Source organism: Leishmania infantum, chromosome 28, assembly GCF_000002875.2.
Source record: "Leishmania infantum JPCM5 genome chromosome 28".
Lineage (NCBI taxonomy): Eukaryota > Euglenozoa > Kinetoplastea > Trypanosomatida > Trypanosomatidae > Leishmania > Leishmania infantum.
In genome coordinates this window covers 1,126,778-1,146,739 of record NC_009412.2, presented here as the reverse complement: position 1 = coordinate 1,146,739, position 19,962 = coordinate 1,126,778, and the positions used below count along the sequence as shown (strand labels likewise).

Sequence of the window (19,962 nt, the reverse complement as noted above, 5' to 3'; positions counted from 1 at the left end):
ATGGCGCTCACTGTGACTTCGTCATCTGCTCCGTCAGGCGGGGCGGAGGCTGTTTACTGGAATCTGCTCGGCCACTCCGAGGACGTCTTGTGTGCCGCCGCGCATGGCCGCGTGTGCGCCACCGGCGACGTTGAAGGGGCAGTGTTGCTGTGGCGCTTTGCTGGGGCAGTGCCAGAGCACGTCTGCTGCATGAACACGGGAGGACCTGCAGTAGTAGACGTGGCGTGGAGTGGCGCCACAGCGCTGCTGGCTGCTCAAGGGGACGGGTGCGCCACCGTCTGGGATGTCGAGAAGGGTGCACGGCTTCGCACCATCTCTAGGTTCGCCGTCAAGGGCCGATGTGCGTGGCCGGTGGTAAACTGCGTGGCGGCGACGGCACGCGGCTCGTTTGTGTTTGGCGGCGATGACGGCTACCTTGTCACAGCGGACAAGCGAAGCGACAAGGTCGTGGTGGGTGCACACATCGCCGTTCCCCTCACAAGCGCCGCGACTACCGGCTTCTCTCTGTTTGTCGGAGACGTGTGCGGGACGCTTCACTGGTTCGACATCCGGGCGGGGTCAAGGGAGATGGAGCGCATTGTCTGTGGCTCTGCCGGGATCACCAGTATCATAACAGACCCTCTGCAAGATCGGGTGATAACGTACTCGATGAGTGGGACGGTACAGGTAATTGATACGCAGCCCTTTGCGTTGTCATCGTCGGATCGCCTGTTGGGTGCGACAGAGCTGGGCGTGAATGAGCGCCAGGCCCTGTTGCGTGGGGCATGGGTGCCGCATTCCGACGCTGTAGTAATGCCAAACGGCAAGGGCAATGTCGTATCCGTCTCCGCGAAGGACGTTGTGGGAGGGGCTACGCGCACAGTGCACGCAGGCAGCACTGGGTCGGCGATGAACGTAAGTGTCTGCGTTGACGATGAGTACATAGTCTGCAGCGGCGATGGTGGCGAGGTGGCGGCGTACAAGTGGTAGAAACTGCGCTTTGCGCTGGCGTAATATGGTGAGATTGCACGCGACGCAGTAAACGCACCGACGAGTGCCTCCCACGTTGTGGGAGGCTCCGAAACGCGAGGCGACCTCACGAGAAGACGGGAAAAGGACACACAGAGAAGATTAAAACGTTGGAGAAGTGCTTGCAGTGAGGCGGCGTACTACTGTGCCTCATCACGTTTTTTGCGAACCGCTGATGAAACTACTCCCGCTATTCTCGTTTATCACGGTGCACTTCTTCGACGCCCTCCGCGGTTGTCATTGGCGTGAGTCTCGTGGTGGTGTGTGTCTCTGCGGGAACTTCTTGAAGCGCACGCTTGCCGCATGCAGCCCGAGGAGTGGCGCTATCGAGTGCAAACCCACTCCGCATGAACTAGCCCCCTTCCTTTCTCAGTTGATGTTCGATGGATTTGTCCCCCGCTCTCCTCCGCCCTGCCAAGTACACGCTCTTTCTGTTCTCTCCCCTGGTGTTCCTGCACCGCACCCTCCTCTTCTCTCCACATTTTTGTTTGCTCGACGACTCTTGTTTCACCTGTCTTCTTGACTTGCGCGCGCCACTCCACGTCCCCACACACACACACACACACACACATACAAGCATATGCACGTAGTCGGATAAAGCTCTCTATCCCTGCCTTTCTCAGTTTGCATTGTTTTGACTCTTGGGCCACTCTCATGGCCTCCTAACTCATCTCACCGTCCATCCCTGCTCTACTCTCTCAGTTTCTTATTTCCCTTCCCCGACACCGACAGGCACTGAAACTAACGCACTTGCGAGCGACTTCGTGTGACGCGCGATAGGAGAGTGAAGCATCGCTATTTAGCACGGCGTTTGCTGTTACTGTTGCTGTTGCTGTTACTGCTGCTAACAACTAGAGTCTCTCCATCTTCTCTGGTGTCGGTACTATCGCCCTCCTATCTCTCATTCTTTTCCCTGCCGACCCGCTCGTCTTCCTTCGTTCGCGCCTCCCAGCGAAGAGTCTCGCTTCCCTTTTGTTATTTTTTGGCAAGACAGAAAAGGAGCGAGAAGTGCGAGAAGGGTGCCATCGCCTTCTTGCCCGCTCCTGCCAGCGTATCCACGGGCTCATACAGCTCACTATTTGTTTTGTGTGTGTGTGTGCGCCAGTGACTGATCGTTATTGATGGGTGTGCGAAGAGAGGGGGAAACAAACGTCGACTGTGTTTGCATCTCTGCGTGTGTGCTTCTTCTCACTTTCCACGCTACCTCGAATGAGTTACCTTCTGCTGCTGCCTCTTCACGTTTCTCTCCTTGGTTAGCGTGTCTGTATTTGTCTTAGTCGATCTGTTTTTCTCGTTTCCTCTCGATTCTTACCTCACCACTCAATTCGAAACTACTTTTGTCTCGCGCTTCTGCCCCTTACCGCATTCGGTACATCTTCCCGTGCTTCATCTCCTGAGCAGCGCACTGGCCTGCCCACCTTTGCTACCTCGCCCCTGCCCCCCCCCCACACACACCTTGGCTGGCTTTCTCACTTTGACCCGTCAACCGAAAAACAACAATAAAAAAACTCTCGAAGTGAAGGGCGCGAAGCACTTCCAGCCCCCCCCCCACGAACCCACACACTTAAACGCCGTCACTCACACGCGCGCTGCTGTTGTTGCACTGGTGCGCCTGTCCGTGTGTCTGTGCGGCTTTTGTGTGTGTGTGTGTTCGACTCTCTTGTTCTCTTGCGGTGCCACTGGAATGAAAGAAGTGATGCACCGCAACCGCAACCGACGCAGGGGACCGCCGGAGGGTCGCTCAGTGCAGAACGTGCTGAGCACCGATGGCATCCCACCCGGCATGTTTGCCGTGATCGACCCCCTCAGCAAGCGCCTGTTTATCCCTTTAGAGTCTATGCTGGACACTCGCGCGATGCACCGCAAGGGCGTGCCTTCGCTCTGCCGGGTATTTCTGGAGGGGCGCTGTCGGCAGGGCACGAACTGCTTCCAAGCGCACGCCAATATCGATCTGGTGCTCGAGTTACGGGCTAAGGCTCTCGCGGAGCCGACATGCTGCGCCCTCCACGGCGCGCCGAGCGATACCTCAGGCATCGACCCTGCCCTGCGGCTGATCGTGCGGAACGACGACGGTGAGACGGTAGGGTGTGCGCAGCTGCCACAGACGCTGGTAACCAACGGACTGCGCACTCTCATTGCCGCTCAGACGAGCGCCGCTGGCATGCAGGCACCAGTAGATGTAGTCGTGCCAACCTCGGCGCTCTGCCGGTTGCACAGCGGCGCCGATGGATCGCCCTGCTGCCGCTTCGAGGGAGAATGCAATTTTGTGCACCTGTGCCGCCAACTGATGGCTCACATTGATCAGCAGAGGGCGACGGTCAAGGTGGAGAAGCACCTCACTGCACCAGTGATGGCCATAGGAAGGCCCCCTGAAGCCAATTATGAAGAATTCATGACTGTCCTGGACAAGGGATTTCACGGTTCTGCCTCCTCTCCCCTGCAGATGCGCTGGCAGCCGGCGTCATCGGTGACGGTGCCGATGAGCGTGAGCGCCAACCTCGGTGTCACCCCTCCAATCCGCTTCGACCCCCTTGCGCTCGCGGCGACAGCTCCAAGCCCGACGCCGGACAACGGTGTGCTCTTGTTGGGGCGATCCCCTTTGATGTCAAGGTCCTTCAGCTCCACTGCCTCTGGGTTGGTTTGGCGCCACAACCCGTACAACTCCTCTCACGCCTCCTCTGTAATAGAAACCTGATAAAGTGTGTCCGCATGTGTGCGTGTATTAATAGATGTGCCCCCACGAGTGAGTGCATCGGTACGTGTGTGTGAGAACGGCTTGCGCTCTTTTTCCTTTGAGCATACTATCACCTTTGTGCCCAACACAGAGATGCCGCCCATCTACGCGCTCGCAGAAATGTAGAAGACATCAAAGGCAGCGCTGACGGAATACCAGGCCCCTCCATCCACATACATAGACATGTACACACTGTCACATACCTACAATCGCCCCGGGTGTCACAGCACTTTCCAGCTCCTCACTTTCTTCCTGCCCCCTCCCCCCTCTGTGCTCCCCCCTCCTCCACCTGCTCTGCTCTTCAGCTCTCTCCTTCTCGTGCTTTTTCTTTTGTTTTGTGCACCTCACATTTGATCTCAATGTGCGCTTCCTTGTCGCGTTGTGCGTGAGGCCTCTCTCTGACCCTTATTCGTTCGGCTGCCGCCTTCTTTGTTTTACCCTCCTCTCTTACTCTCCCGCGTTGTATCCGGGTGTGCATACACGTGTGCGTGTGTGTGTGTATTTGCGCCGAACGGCAGGCACGCGGTGCGTTGGTGCGGGTGATGGGTTAAGCAGCGCGGTGGATAGAAGTCAGGGAAAGGGGTATTACTGCAGCAGTAACGCAAGCTACTTCTGTTCTTTTCATTTAATGCTTTGATTGCTTCCAGCTCTCGGTATAAGTTGATTAGTTTGTCCTGCGTTCTTATTTCTCTCAAAGGTACTGCGTGATGAACGGGCGCGAGTCTTTGGGTAGGTTGAAGCTGCACATCACCTCTCTTTTTCTCTACAACCACCAGTTGGTGCAACATTCCCTTGCTTGTGAACGGAGAAAGGAATTAAGTGCGGACTGGGATGTGCAGTCACACCAGAGCACATGAGAACAAGCGAGTATGTGAAACACCCACAACACGCAGATGCACCTCGAGTACTCCTTCAACATTGACAGTCCTGAGCCGCTGCTGCAACTCTCGACTTCCACCCCTACTTTTTCTCTCCTTCCTTTGGCTGGAGGGTTTTGAGCGCGTGCGTATGTACGCATGTTGGTATGCATCTATATGTGCGTATGACTAATAATAATTCGGCGCGGTTCTTCGTGGTGCAGTTTGCTTTCTTGGCGTGAGCTTCGCTTTTACTTCTTGGTCGACTATCACCGACTCGTTTGCCGCCTCAGCCCTGCTCCCTCATTCCTCTCTGTACTCCGGCGTTCGTGCCAGTGTGTACATGAGTAGGCCAGCAAGTACGTATCGTCATAGAATTGAACAAGCTGCATGCGTCTGCTGGAAACAAGAAGGTGTGCTGTACGCAACTACAACTGGCAGGCACTTGACGGGGCGTGTGCTCAGCAGCTCAGGTGAAAACGCTGCAGCTTCAGCCTCCGGCAAAGGAGGCAAGGGGTGGCCTCCACGTCGCTGCAACGCGCTGGTTATGGCGCACCTCCCCCTGTCACATGGCGTGCGCGTCATTCCCTCGCAGACACCTGAACGAATGACGAGGCACACGAAGAGGAGGGAAGGATGAAGATGAAAGAGGCGCGGAGTGCAACTGGCGCAGCTATGAAGCCATCTTCGAAGCAAACAGTCAACGCGCGAGGAGCGCTTTCACACGCTGAGAGTCTCTCTTCTGCTCTGCACCTCTGAGCGGCAAACATAAAGCACTCCGAAAAGCTGAAACTTCATCACTGCAATATGGCGCCGTGTGTGCATGTTATTGTGCGTGTGTGTGTGTGTGTGTGGCTGTGTTGATGTTTTTTTTTTTCGCTGTTGCCGCTCCTCGTCTGACATCCTCTCAGCGTCTGCGTGCGTGCATGCTTGTGTGCTCGCGTCTCGTTTTCCTTAGAGTGTCGGACCCCCTCCCCTCATGACAGTGGTGGGGGAGGGGGACACCTCAGCGTGGCACCTCAGGGTATTGCACACCCCCTACCCTATCTCAGGGCAGAAGCGACGCAGCTCCCACCTATCCAATGCCGATGCCGAGCAAGCCTCTGGTGGTGACAAGGCTAGGCACCTACGACTTGGGGGGAGGCCAGAGCGATGTATCGCCACTGATGTCGGCGGTGAGGTTCTGGATGGCGTTGCATTGTGGGGCGACCTGCGACTGTGAACACGCTTGTGCCGTCCATATGATAGGCAAAGTGCCCGAATGACTGGAACGTAGTCCGCCGGGCCCTCACTGCCTCCTGGCGGGGTAAGCCTGGGACACCATGAGGGGGGATGCACCAGGTGGCGACCGGCACAATGGGAGAGGTCGTGAGGTGACGTGCAGTGCAGGGCTTGGTTAGCGTTTGAGTCAGGGGCCTTTCTCGAGGACTGAGTCGGCATTGCTGTAATGCGTGCCTACCGCTGCTTTGCGCCACACGACGGGCCTGTGACAGGGCCAGGTCAAGCGGAGTTTGATTTATATTGTATGGGCGAACAAACGCGCTGGTAAAGAAAAGTGCATGCCCTCTTGAGCAGCATCGCACGGACCTAGACAGACGAGAAAGAGGGCTGACTGCTTCACATCGTGCTAAAGGCAGAGGCAGGCAGCCTACTTGCCTGCCGGTACCCTGCGCCGTGCAGAGGCTGTTCTCTTTATCTGGGAGTGGTTCTATTCACGCCGTTGCCGTCGGAAGGAGCTGCGTGCATGTGTGTGTGTTGCGGCGAAAGTGGGCGCCCAGAGTGCACGCTTTTTCCGCACGTCTTCTGTTCAGCATTCTTGTCTCTTTTGTGTGGCGCTGAACTTGCAGGCGCGGTGCGCTCGGCGCCCGTGTGTGATATTCGGCTCTTACTCTCTTCGTGAGTCCAGGACGAGGTTGCCGCTGCCCCCCTTCCTCCGCTTCTTTCTGTTGCATCGACGTTCACCTATTGTACCGTTCTTCCTTCTTCCTTATTCTTGTTGTTTGTGGATCTTGCTGCCTCCTCCACATCTCTCCGCCCGCTAAGTGTGGCTCAGCCACAACGCATGTCACACGCATCCGCAAAGGCGTTTCGTGACGGTGCCGAGCCTCTCCCTGACCGCTCCGCCAGCATCCCTAGGGAGACGGCGAGCTCCCTCACATGGTTGGAAGCGAACGCGGCGGTGCGTCTGGACACGCTCAACAGCAAGTCGTTTGACTGCTACGGGTTGCCGCTGCGGCAGTCTGGCAAGGATGGGCGCCCTCGCTTCTCCCTAATGAAGTCCGTGAAGAAATTGGGGTCGTACCTGACCACGCGCATCAATCGCTCGTTTCAAGCGTGCCTCATTCGAGTGGTGGAGTCGGAGAGCAACTTGACGTTTGAAGTGCGGGAGCTGGCGGGCGGAAAATTCGCCAAGGGGCGGCTCCTCTTCGTCGCCCCGCTGTCGACGCTGGTCGACGTCGCGAGTGACTCCGTCATGGAAAGAGACGCGGCTGTCTTCGCGCGCTTCCGCTCGCCCTTTCACTCGGCAGCAGGACACAGCAACGTTTTGGTACCTCTCGACGCCTCCACGAACCGAAATGCACCATGCACCGCGATCACGTCCAGCTCCTCCGTATCGAAGGAGGAGGGCATCTCCACGCTATCCAGCGCTTATGGTGGCATCGGACTCCTCCTTGTCTTTCGAGCGGCGCAGGCAAACGCAGTGAATCCGCGGCACTCTTCCTCGAAGTCCTCCTCGGCCTCTCACACAGCAGCGCCCGGTGGGGGCGCTGTTCCGTACACAAGGGTCAGGCTGTGCTTTGTGTCAACGGGAGAACGCAATACGTGGATGTCGTTCTGCGCGGAGGCGTACGTGGGGTTGTTGCTGGACTCTGTTCGCACTGGCCGAGACACCGTCTTTGTAGCCGATGACGACAACCACCCCTCCTCTGTTGCTGCGACATCCCTCTCCATCAGCGCTGTGACTAGGGGCGACATTGTCCACACTGAGAAGCCGACGCAGGAGGCAATCGCGTGCTACATCGACTTTTTCCTGTCAGTGAGCGCGAAAGGCGACGCGTGCGGGGGCTCAAACGGCAGCATAGACCGTATTGGTGTGCCCTTGAAAGGACTCTTGAAGGTGCGCGGCGCTGATGGCGCCCTACACAATCGAGAGGTACAAGTGGAGCGAATGGACGGCGTCAACGATGCACGGCTGCCGGCTGCGCGCGAATTTCTCGTCCTGTGGCGCAAGCGGTGGTTCGGCAAGCAAGTGGATGAGCGCATCGAGCTGGAGACGCTTGCGGTGTACGCTAAAAATGATCTTAGCGGGACAGCGTTCTACCTGGAGTTTCCCCACACAGCAGCAGGTATGGCAGGCGACGGGGCCGCAAGCACTGAGCGGACGTCCTTGCTAGGGCCGATGGAGCCGACGGAGGCGCATGGGATGATGACGCTCGAGTGTGAGGCAGGCAGCTTCTCTCGCAGGCTCCAATGGTTGCAATGGCTCGAGGCGACGCTGAAGCGGCCTGTCATCTTCTTGTCTGTCGAGCGCCGCGAGGCACAGACCCCAGTGTCCGCAGAGCAAGGGCTACCAAACGAATTGCCTCGTAACCGTGTAGTGCGGTAGCGCTGGCACGGCGCTGTGCCCTTTGCTCGCACCACCACCGTGCCATGACGCCTGGACTGCCGCCGCCTGTGTGTAATCACCTTTGCGTGGCTGCATACGGGGCCAATTCAGGCCTACCTCTTTTTCAGGTCCTAGCTGCCCACAAAGACCCTCTCCCTTCCTCCCGCGTGCAGCTCCTCTCTCGCAGAGACGGGTTTTCATATCAGCCGAACGTAATCTGCTCTCGCCACTTGCATCTTTTTTGTTCATTGTTTCATGCATCAGTGTGTCTGTGCGTACTCGCGAGCGAACCGCTGAAAAATACCCGCGCTCCCGCAGTGCTTCGGACGCCTCGTGAAAAAAATGTTTCTCTTACTTGTCGGGGATGCGCAGCGCTCGCCGACCGCTGCACTTGATTCCTCAATCGGGTCGAGCCACATGCAGCTGCTTGCAGGTATCTTTGCCGTTGGCGCCCCCTACTGTTCCAGCCGGACACCGAGGCGCAGGGCCTCGCCGCATCGGTGCTTCAGCAGTAGTTGTGTTCTCCCTTCTTGTCGCGCTTTTCCTGTCCCGCAGGTGCGTGCATTGGCGGCAGCGGGCCACTTTAGAGATATGGGAGTGCAGGCAGCATGTTTGGCGCGAGTGCGCCATTCATGTGGTGCCGTCGCTGCCACCTCGCTCCCTTTTCTCCTCGTTGTTGCATCGGCTTCTCTTTGTTTGCATCTGCCGTCCCGGTCCTCTTCCTCGTTCTGCGTGGGTGAATCCCAGCCCTGAACGGCAGAGTGCGCGGAGGGGATTCTCGCGACCCCATCGAGGTCTACCCCGTGCTTTTCTCCTCTCATCCGGTTTACCCCCTCTCCGCTTCTTCTCTCAAGCACTGCCACATCGAAGCATATCATCGGCTTCACACAGACACAAGCACAGGCACCAGAGCGCACGCTCACGCACCCACGCACAGGCGGTTGCTGCACCGACGCTGCTGAGCAGGCATGAAGTTTGGAAAGCGCCTGCAAGATGAGATTGTGCTGGAGTGGGCCGACTACTACGTCAGTTACAAGCGGCTCAAACAGTTCATCCACAACTCCGAGCTCCGCGGCAGCGAGTTCAGCCATGAACTCTTCAACATCATAACAGAGGAACTCGCGAAGGCAGAGGGCCTCTTTCAGCAGCTCATGACGGACCTGCAGGAGGAGCACGACAGACTCATGAAGATGAATCCCGACCTCCCTGTGGCCCCGGTGACAAAACCGCGCAAGTTCCACCGCCGAAAAAAGGGCAGCAGCGCGAACGACGAAGCAGCAAACGAGGAGACAGGGTTTGTGAGCACCGCCACCAGCTCTGTGTGTGATCCGTCAGTTTTGGACGGGGATGCAGTACCACGCCACCAGCGCACCAGCCTTGGCGCGCTCCTCAAGCGACTTTTTTTACTGCTCATTGGTGACTCGCAGGTGAAGGAAGTGGAGAGCAATACACCGCGAGCACTCTTCCTCGAGTGGCACTCCAACGCGCATCAGCTGCAACACTTCGCGGAGTTAAACCTTGAGGCCATCCGCAAGTCCGCGAAGAAACTGAAGAAGCATCGCCGCATGGAAGACGACTGCACGGCTGCCATCGAGGCCGAACTCGCCCGCTCGCGGCTGGTCACCCTCATGCCGCGTTTGCGCAACCTCTTGTTAGATGTAAGCGTGGACTTTGAACGCAAGTTCAAGGTACCGCTGGACCAGTACGCCAACGTGGCCATGTCGCAGGAGTGGCATGCGAGGTGGCGCTACATCTTCGTCGGGACCGCGCTGTTCCTGGTGGTGAAGCGGCTGCCGGTACTAACGGAGGAGCCGGCGGCCCACAACTGCCTAGCCCTTTTCGTGCTCATAATCACACTGTGGATCACCGAGGCGATTCCGTTCTTCTGCACGGCCATGCTCATTCCGCTCTTCGCTGTTCCGTTGCGCATTGTCATGGACCCGACGAAGCGCGAGAGCGCGACAGCGACGGTGGCGTCGCAGATCATCTTGGGTAAACTCTTCAATCATGTTCAGATTCTTGTCATGGGCGGTCTCACCATCGCCAAGGCGTTTTCGCGCACGAATCTGGAGATGTATGCTGCGAGTATGCTGCATCGGTGGACGGCGCACCGCCCGTCGCTTTATTTGCTTGGTGTGATGTTGTCCAGCTGCCTCTTGTGTGCCTTCGTGTCGAACGTGGCGGCCCCGTTGCTGGTGCTCGGGGTAGTGCAGCGCACGCTGTGGGAGTTCCCAGAGGGGACGAACGCGCCGCACGGCATCCTGCTTGGCCTCGCCTTTGCGTGCAACGTCGGCGGCATGCTCTCGCCCATCGCTTCTCCGCAGAACGCCGTCGCCATCTCAGCGCTGAGCTTTTATAAAGTATCCTTCGCGCAGTGGGTCGGCGTCGCCCTCCCGGTCGTGCTCTTCAGTGTGGTCGCCGCGTGGGCAGTTGTGCTGATTGTATGGCGGCCGTTTGTTGATGTCCCGTATATCCCGCTGCAGGTTGTAAACACCGCGGCAGAGGAGCAGGTATCTTCCGCGACGCGCGCGGTGGTGCTGGTGGTGTCGGCTATCACAATCACGCTCTGGATCCTGCCGGCCAATCTGTTCTTTGGCGACACCGGCATCGTGGCTCTCATCCCGATTGTCGTGTTCTTTGGTATCGGCATCTTGTCCAAGGAGGACTTCAACACGCTCTCCTGGCATTTAATGTTCTTGCTTGCCGGAGGTAACATGCTGGGGCTGTGCGCTCGAGACTCTCGCTTGCTTGACATCATTGCTATGAGCATGAAGTCAACCCTGACAGACTCGCCGCCGTACCTCACCCTGCTGGTGGTGCTCGTCGCCGTGGGCGTCATCACGACCTTCGTGTCTCACACGGTGGCGGCGATGATCTTGCTACCTATAATTGTGAAGATCGGCTTCCTCATGCCCGAGTCTGCTGGCATCATGGCCGTCACTCCACAGTCGATGGTCATGCTGTCCGCCTTGATGTGCTCCGGTGCCATGGCATTCCCTATCAGCTCCTTCCCCAACGTGAACTCGCTGCTGGCCGAGGATTCGAAGGGTAAGTTGTACTTGCGAGCGAAGGACTTCCTCTTTTGTGGTACGGTGATCACGCTGGTGTTCACGGCGTGCCTCGTGACATGGATGGTGCCCCTCACCAACTATGTGCTGCCTGCCGACCATTGAAGGCGACAGGGCGCATGTGGGATGAGGAGAATGCGCACGCTGGAGGATAGAGGGCAAGGGTGTGCACGCGTCCGTGCAGGCGCTCTCAAGGATACGACACCGTCTATCGAACCGCTACGTGCAGACGGACAGCGAGAATGATTGCAAGAGAGGGAGAGAGAGCTTGTGCGTCGTGATATGCCCTCTCTCTTGGGGAGGTCGCTGCCTTGTGAGAGTTTCTGAAAAACCTATTCGACTTTGCACCTGTGCTGTCAATCCCACATGTCTGCGCGGTCCCTCTGCCCTCCCTTTCCCCGCCTCTATCTCGCGAGTCCTTCTTTTCTCTTTGCCTTCCGCCTACATCGACAAAGGATGGCGCACGTTTTTCCCCCTTCTAAGTCCGTGCCGCGCTGTCTGCGCGTAGGCCGCTCTGAGTTCCCCCATCCCCCCGCGCCGAAGTGTTCTGGTTGTGTAGCGCCAGCAGAGGCTGCCGTGGTGGAGCGGTTAGACATGTTCGTTGAGGTGAAGATGTGCCATCTTTCGTTTTCGCCATTATGCGTGTGGGTGTATTTGGGATAGGGGTGCGCTGGCGCTTATCGTGAGTTCAAGCCAAGCGAACTTTGCGGCCGCGTTTCGTCGGCAGCGATGGCTGTCGTCGTGGTTGAGCTTCTTGTGACACGGATCCACTCCCCTCACTCTCATCAATTTCCATATCGCTTCCTCCCCGTCTCCCCACCCCCACTCCAGATGTGAGGGCTGCTGTTGCGTCTCTTAGTGGCGCGAGTGTGTACTCTATCGAGTGCGTCGCCATGCACCGCGGGCGGTGAGTTTCGAATCGATGCACTCGACGAAGCACACAACGTTATAGTCGTTTTCTTGCTCCGCCGTGGACAACAGTGAGCGGCATGACCCTCGGCGCGCTGTGCTGTCCCTTCCTCCACGCACCACCACCTCCGCGCTCTTTGCTCATTTTGGCACCTTCTCTTTCGCTTCTTTTCTTCGCTGTATCTCCCGCACGGCAGGGACACCGTCGCCGCTCTCTTTTTCCTTTTACGTTCCTTCGTTCAAGCTGTGTCCCCGCTGCGCGGGTATGGGTGCGTGTGCTCTCTGGCGGTGACATACACGATGGAGTCGTATGAGACGGACGCCAGCCTCGAGCAGCTGCCGAAGGGCGTTGAGTTCCCTGAGCTGGTGCTTCGCTGCACTGTTGTGGCCGCGATTCCTCTTCGCATATGCGAGTTTGGGGACGACAAGGTGTTCACCGTAGTTGGCTCTGTCGCTCCGTGCACGCCAGGCGCTTGTGCCGCCACCAAGATGAGGCTTCTGCGTATTAACTTCTACAACTCGTGGGGGGCTGCCGCAGCCTTCATGGACCCCGGTGACGTCATCCTGCTGCGAGGGTTTTGTCTGTTGGATGTACCGCCCCACACGAGCGGCGGCGGAGCCGCAAGGTCGGCGTCGGAGCCCCAGTTGCTATTTGTGCGTCCGCTGCCGAGCAAGAGCACGCTGCGTGTGCTGCAGAAGGGCGGGAAGGAGCTCGTGATGGAGGTGGCTGTCAGCCCAGAGAACTGGGACGCCATCAGCATGCGGAGTCTGCCTAAGTCGGACGCAGAAAACCAGAGGTACGCGCGCACATGTTGGGGCTTGGAAGAGCTGTCCTGTTGAAAGGAGTCACTGTATACGCGAGCCCAACGCATGTGCTCTGCCTTTCTCCAGCCAACCATGACAGGAGCATTACACACGGGAGGGGGGACGCGCACCCTCGCCCGCTCAAGTGCGAAGAGACCGGGCGGGAAGGCGCCCTCACGAATTCCTACTCCACCTCTCTCTCACCCACTTTTCGGTGAATGCTACACCGCTGGCTGTGCGCTATCGCCGACTTTACGCAGATCACCTGGCGGTGCTCACTCGATTTGCGCGCTCTCCGTGCGTCCACTTCTACCTGCGAACCTGCATCTTCCCGTGTCACCCCCAGCCCCCGTGTACCTCTCCACTTCGCATGGCAGTTCCGCGCTCACTGCGTGCCACTCCCTATGTACGATACCCTATGCCCTCTCACTTCATTGGTCGATCCCTTGTCCCCTCCTGGAAGAAGCGAACAAGAAGGCTGGCAACGCTCAAGCCCGAATGGGCGAGGACGAGTTTAAAGCGTACAGAAGGGCAACGACGGACGAGTGTCGACTTCTTCGACGGAGGCCACGGCGCTGCTTCGTTGGTCAACGCCACCCGGCGGCGATGCTCTGCCTCTCAAGGCGCGATGCATGCGCGCGTGACCATGAAGGTGTATGTAGAGGTGCTCGATGTCATTTGCGGAGCGTGACTCCCCCCTTCTGAGGTTCCTGCCACACCTTTCTCCTTGATTCCCGCCGTTGTGACCGCCATCCTTGTGTGTGTGTCTCTCTTCTCTGTTACACAGTTGCCACTCACAACAGGTACACCGTCTTATAGTGCGGAGTTGAGGAAGTGCACGACACGCGCCAGTGCAGACGGCAAATAGGCGTGCTCCCTTTCCCTCACGTGGTCCCCGTGCTGGAAAACGAAGTCGATACTTGACGCACAAGATCCACGCCCTCGCCACCCCGCCCGCTTCATCCGCTGCATCGACGGGGAGAGAAGGCGAGAGAGGTCCAAGGCGTAGAAAATAGTCGCATTTCACTAACTTCGAAGGTACACCAGACGGACGCCGATACTCACAAATACACGTGCAGGCACACGCATCGGCATACATCCACCCCCCCCCTTGCTCTCTCCTGCGATGACTGGCGGAAGCCGATACAACCCCGTATGACCACCGCCGCGCCGTCGTCGTTGGCGCAAAGCACGACGGCCAGCACAACAACCGCGACGCACATTGGCACCACATGCCGCCGTGAGGGCAACGTGCTCGTCATTTTTGCGTCACTGACAATAGGGCTCATCATTGTCGGCACGTGCGTGTTCGTGTGGCTATGCAGGTCGCGCCGCATCCCGCCATACCGGCACGGCCATGTGCGACGCTGCATCGCCCCCTCTCTTCACGCAGTTGGCGAGTATACCGTATGGCATGAAAGCGACCGGGGCCCCCATGTTTCGCTTCCTTCCCCCTCTCCCTCCCCGCGTTCACGTCACCTGAAAGAAAGCGGCGAGGAGACACTATGAAAGGCGCGCAAGTGTGACAGCGACACTGAGTAACGCAGCACGGCAACGAGTGTGCGTGCACTCTTGGCCGAATCTATCACCTTCTCGTGCACCTTTTGCGCTGCTGCTCTGCCCGACACACCTGCCAACGGACCCACGCGGCGCGCTCCATTTTTTTCGCCCTTCCCACCTTTCCACGGTCCTCTTCCCAAGCGACGCCACCTCCGGCACTGTAGGTTCCAGTCTCTTCACTGGTGCCTTACCTGCACCAACGGCACCAAGAGGAAATGAGATTAGTGTTTTTCCCGCTCACCGAAGCCGCCATAGAGAGTCTCAACCGTCTCAGCCTCGAAAAGCCACTCGATTTCCCCAATGTGCTCTGCACGATGTACGGTGTTGTGTGCCGCTTCCTCCGGCGCACAATCTTGCGCCCCTGTGCGCGTGATCATGTCTCGGGCGCCGTGTTTCTCTTTGCAGCTCGGCACACCTCTCTTTTCTTACATGTGTGCCTGTCTGCTTTTCTTCCCTCCTCCTTTCCGCTCTCTCTCCCTTGTGGCGACGCCGCGCTCATCTGGGCTGCGCCTCCCCCCTCGCAGATCGCGCTTACTACGACGTCGCTCCAACTACCGATCCATCAGTCGACCTTTGATACACCACCGGCATCTGTGCTGAGCCTCCCTCTCCCCTTCTTTCTTCTCCTTCCGCATCATCGCGCTCCCTACTCTCTCTCTATTATTGTCATTGTGTGGTCGTGTACGTCTCCGCTGCTGCTTGGTCTCGAACTGCTCATCGGCGCACCCCTACCTCTGTAGCACCCTCCCCCTACAATACACAAGTTCGCCATGGCCTCGAGCTGTCTCAAGTACGCGTCTGTGGACGACTTCATAGCGAAGTGCGTCCTGTCTCGCGACCCGCATCAGCCTGAATTCACGCAGGCTGTCCGCGAGGTGATGACGTCGCTGTGGCCGTTCCTGCAGAAAAACCCCAAGTACACTCAGGATGGCTTGCTGGAGCGCATTGTGGAGCCGGAGCGCGTGATTCAGTTCCGCGTCCCTTGGGTGGATGACAAGGGCGTCACCCACGTCAACCGCGCCTTCCGCGTCCAGTTCAACTCTGCCATCGGCCCCTACAAGGGAGGCATGCGCTTTCACCCCTCCGTCAACCTCTCTATCCTCAAGTTCCTTGGCTTCGAGCAGACCTTCAAGAACTCACTCACGACGCTGCCCATGGGTGGCGGCAAGGGCGGGGCCGACTTCGACCCCAAGGGCAAGAGCGACAGCGAGGTGATGCGCTTCTGCCAGTCACTCGTGGCGGAGCTCTACCGGCACATCGGCGCCGACACTGACGTGCCGGCTGGCGACATCGGCGTCGGTAGTCGCGAGGTGGGCTACATGAACGGCATGTACTGGAAGCTACGGAACACGAACGAGTGCACCTTTACCGGTAAGGGCCTCTCCTTCCAGGGCAGTGCGATCCGGCCTGAGGCTACGGGGTACGGCCTCGTGTACTTCGCTCAGTCGATGCTGATGCACGCCAACGACTCTCTCGAGGGAAAGACTGTCCTCGTGTCGGGCTCCGGCAACGTTGCGCAGTACGCGATCGAGAAGTGCATGGAGCTCGGAGCGAAGGTCATTACAGCCTCCGACTCAAAGGGCTACATACACGACCAGAGCGGCTTCGACAAGGTGAAGTTGGCGAAGCTGATGAAGCTGAAGAACGAGCGCCGTGGGACGCTGGAGGAATACGCGAAGGAGACGGGTGTCACGTACGTGCCGGGCAAGCGCCCGTGGTGTGTAAAAGCCGATATCGCCCTCCCGTGCGCCACGCAGAACGAGATCGAGGCGACCGACGCCAAGACGATGGTGGCGAACGGCGTGAAGCTGGTCGCCGAGGGTGCCAACATGCCAGCGACGGAGGAGGCTACGGAGATCTTCCAGAAGGCGGGTGTGATGTTCGCCCCTGGCAAGGCCTCCAACGCCGGTGGCGTGGCCATCTCCGGGCTTGAGATGTCGCAGAACGCGGCGCGCCTGGCGTGGAACGCCGAGGAGGTCGACAGCCGCCTGCGCAGCATCATGTCCAGCATCCACGAATCGTGCGTGCAGTACGGCGAAAAGAATGGCAAGGTCAGCTACGTGGACGGCGCAAACATTGCTGGCTTTGTGAAGGTGGCAGATGCCATGCTGGCTCTCGGCATCGTCTAGTTGACTCTTGCGCCGCCAGGGACCGAGTGATATAGTCCAAGAAGGGGGAGAAGCGAAAAGCAGGTTCCGCGTGTGCGTGTGCGTCTCTCTCACGCACTGCAGGAAGAAACGAACAATTTTCCCACTCGAGGAGAGGGCGCCGCGGAGTAGTTGCTCCTTCGCTCTTGATTGTCTTTACCCTTCGTTCTTTCCTTCAGCTCGCTTTCTTTGTGCTTCTCTGAAACGCCGCGTGCGGGTCGCTGCACATGACGCTCTCCCACCCCATCCATCCACACCCCGGCCTCCCCCCTGCCCTCTAACGCATTCCCATTTTCTTCTCTACATACATATATAATATGCAAAGAGGGAAAGTGCAGCGGCAGCGGCATAAAAAGGCGTCGTACCCACGTGCGCACAGTACTGAATGGATCAAATTAGGCCCTTCTTGCAGAGACAAGCATACTCGGAGGCACGCACGCAAGCAGGTATCACCGCAGGCTGGAGCTTGTGGATGCCGCATGAAAAACAGTAGAAGGGCCATCAACGGCCACTAGCGCCAGTAAATATCGGCCAAGGAGAAGAAACAATAAGGCGACGAAGAGTGAAACAGTGGCCAATGATTGCATAGTACTAGTGCGAAAAAAAAACCGGTATCTGGTGCCGTTGCTGCGTTGTCGCTGTCTCTATGCGTGCGCGTACGCTCCTGTGTGTCCGCGCGTGTTGACGGGCGGGTGAAGGAGTGGGTATGTCGGCCTGTGTGCGGATGCATTGCTTTTTTTCCTTCTTTTGTTGAAGTTTTGCTTGCGTTCTCCTGCTTGAGTTTGCACGTCTGTGTGTGTTTCGTGCCCTCTCTCCTCTCCTCTTCCCTTCCTCCCTTCTTTTCTTCCCTCGCTTTTTATTTTGCGTGCTTCTCGATTTTCCACACATACACACACACACATTCTCCGTCCACCCATCTGCATCACCGTGTACGCGTGCGTGTGCGCGTGTCTCTGTGAGCGTTTGCAGAGAATAACGACGTGCAAAGAAAGATGCTTTGAAAAATCGACTGAGACTCTCTGGTGTGGGATGATGCTGATGCTGGTGGTATTTGAGTGTGGGCCATGCACGCGTGCGCGCTTCTGCGGGAAGTCGTCGAGGAAGATAGGCTTATCAGTATATGGGTGTTGGGTCTCGCCAGATAGTCGCAGAACGCGCACATGTCTACAGGTGAATCTTCGTTCACGCCTTCTCCTCTGGCTGCACACGATGGCGTGCCATCGAGCAACCTTCTCTGAAAAGAGGGGAGCACAAGGGCGGGGGATCAACGAACACGAGAAGATACGTGTCTGCTCTCCACCGTCTTCGCTTCCCCTCTCTTGTTTTGTTCTACCCGAATAACAGCAGAAGAGAAAGGGCACTCTCCTCTCAGACCGTTGTGCTAGGCTCTCCCACTATGACCAAAGGCACTCGGTCTCTCTCCTTCCCCATCTCATCTGCTTTCTTGTCCTTCGCTTTTTGAGGGGGGAGGCATTGTGCGGTTTTGCTTGTGGCGTCGTCTCTCGCCATCGCTTTCGTTTTCACGGTTTTTGCTGTGTTTGAATTCGTCTTTTCGACTGGCGTCTTTGGCCCACAGCAGTAAATGTGAAGTCAAACACGCGACGAGAACAGGCACCAACACCAGCAGCACATGGTACACAAGAAGACACTCTCACACCTGCGCATATCTTCAGCGCCCCAATGCAGCTTCGCCCAATCAAAAGGAGGCTGGCTTGGGTGTTTGTGTCCGCGAGTTGCCATGTGTGGGCATATATCGGTGTGCATGTACGTGCCTCATCGACACAAGTTTGTTTCAGATATGCAAGCGGAGCAATTCCTGCTTCGTGTTTTTTTTTCAGACAGATATCGAGTGGTTGCGTGCGTGCGTGTGCATGTGCGTATGCTCGCACTCCGTTCTTATCACATCAGCAGTCTCTGAACTCTTTCTCCGCCCACCCGCTACGATACAGGCGAAAAGCGGGTTCTGGGCATGGATGATGATGTGGATCGAGTACGCACCCAACCGCGAGAGCGCTTACATACACAAAGATGCCGATGTTTCGGGCTCATCTACTGTAAGCAGCTTATCCTCTTTTCCATCTCTTTTCGTCTCGTTTTTGTGTGTCCGTTTTTATTTTCCACGCACGCAACACTCGCCTCTCTCTCCCCGCCATGCGCCTGTCTACGCAAGTGTATATCTTCTGCTTTATCACTGCCTTCATTGTGCTATCGTTTCTTGCTTTTCATCTGCTTGCTCGATGCCTTCGTTGACTGCGCCCTCATGTGCCTCCTCCTCATCCTCTGCGTGCGCTTGGCTGTGCGTGTGTGTGTGTGTGTGTGTGTGTGTTTGCGGCGACTCTTTGCTCCCTTGTTTTTCTTCTTTCCGGTTGACCACCCGACGGCTGATGCAGTGCTCTGCAAGCATACTCTCCTTGTCGAAGAAGGGGGTGGTGAACACGCAAGAGGGGCATTGCACAAAAGGAGGAGAAAGCGACGACTGGCAGGAGAGAAGAAAGGAACGAGTCAGCGCCACAAGTGCGTCTTGCCTGTCTCTCCCCTCGAAGTCTGCCTCGCCTTACACAGAAACTCGCGCTTGCATGCACTCGCACACACATCCAAAGACGGCAGCTCTATCAAACGCACTCCGCATTTCAGTCGAGGCTTTTTTTCGCAGTCTCTCAGTTGCCTGCTGAGTGCCTGCCTGCGTGCCTTCGCAGGGACGGAGATGATGGGATGTGCGTGAGTGCGCACGCGTTTCAAATGCGCATCCTTCCCGTTTTCGCGTCTCTGCCTAGCTCTTTCTCTCTTCGTTCACCACCGTGCGATGGACCTCGACGCACACCACCACCGGCCTCACCGCTTCCTTTTTCGTCCCTCATTTGTTGCTTGTGTGTGCTGCGCGTACATGAGCCAGTGCACGTGCTTGCGTCGCTCTAAAGAGGAGCGTCTGTGTGCCGCTGTGCGCGCATCGGTAGACCTGGTATCGACATTGTTGCCGAGGGCAAGGGACGAGCGAATGGTGGCGTGCGAGTGCAAGCAGAGGTTGACAGGAGAGGATAAAGCATCATAAAGAGCAGCAGCAGTGAGAAAGAAAAAGGAATTGAAACCAAACATGGGCCAGCACACCACTCAACTGTGGGATTATAATGCTGCGGAGTGCATCACACAAGTGGCGGAAGACCAGCTGCGCTCCGTAAGCGGAAGCGCAACACGCTCAGGCGCGTGCTGAGAAACATGAAAGCGATTTTACGGAATTTGAGGCGAGCTGCAGCCGAACCTCGACTCGTAT

General features: G+C 57.6%; 6 protein-coding genes across 6 annotated transcripts; all 6 read left to right on the top strand.

The window, feature by feature from the left end:
* LINJ_28_3190 (putative U5 snRNP-specific 40 kDa protein) lies at positions 1 to 969 on the top strand (the record flags this gene model as incomplete). Its single annotated transcript, XM_001470306.1, has 1 exon — positions 1 to 969. The coding sequence occupies one exon, from the start codon at positions 1 to 3 to the stop codon at positions 967 to 969; it is 969 nt and encodes a 322-aa protein (XP_001470343.1).
* Positions 970 to 2,692: 1,723 nt separating this feature from the next.
* LINJ_28_3180 (conserved hypothetical protein) lies at positions 2,693 to 3,703 on the top strand (the record flags this gene model as incomplete). Its single annotated transcript, XM_001470305.1, has 1 exon — positions 2,693 to 3,703. The coding sequence occupies one exon, from the start codon at positions 2,693 to 2,695 to the stop codon at positions 3,701 to 3,703; it is 1,011 nt and encodes a 336-aa protein (XP_001470342.1).
* Positions 3,704 to 6,661: 2,958 nt separating this feature from the next.
* LINJ_28_3170 (hypothetical protein, unknown function) lies at positions 6,662 to 8,206 on the top strand (the record flags this gene model as incomplete). Its single annotated transcript, XM_001470304.1, has 1 exon — positions 6,662 to 8,206. The coding sequence occupies one exon, from the start codon at positions 6,662 to 6,664 to the stop codon at positions 8,204 to 8,206; it is 1,545 nt and encodes a 514-aa protein (XP_001470341.1).
* Positions 8,207 to 9,174: 968 nt separating this feature from the next.
* On the top strand, positions 9,175 to 11,379 carry LINJ_28_3160 (putative sodium/sulphate symporter; the record flags this gene model as incomplete). The annotated part of the gene is made up of 1 exon (XM_001470303.1): positions 9,175 to 11,379. The coding sequence occupies one exon, from the start codon at positions 9,175 to 9,177 to the stop codon at positions 11,377 to 11,379; it is 2,205 nt and encodes a 734-aa protein (XP_001470340.1).
* Positions 11,380 to 12,483: 1,104 nt separating this feature from the next.
* Positions 12,484 to 13,023, top strand: LINJ_28_3150 (conserved hypothetical protein; the record flags this gene model as incomplete). The annotated part of the gene is made up of 1 exon (XM_001470302.1): positions 12,484 to 13,023. The coding sequence occupies one exon, from the start codon at positions 12,484 to 12,486 to the stop codon at positions 13,021 to 13,023; it is 540 nt and encodes a 179-aa protein (XP_001470339.1).
* Positions 13,024 to 15,317: 2,294 nt separating this feature from the next.
* Positions 15,318 to 16,676, top strand: LINJ_28_3140 (putative glutamate dehydrogenase; the record flags this gene model as incomplete). Its single annotated transcript, XM_001470301.1, has 1 exon — positions 15,318 to 16,676. One exon carries the CDS (start codon positions 15,318 to 15,320, stop codon positions 16,674 to 16,676), a length of 1,359 nt encoding a protein of 452 aa, XP_001470338.1.
* Between the last annotated feature and the right edge of the window lie 3,286 nt (positions 16,677 to 19,962).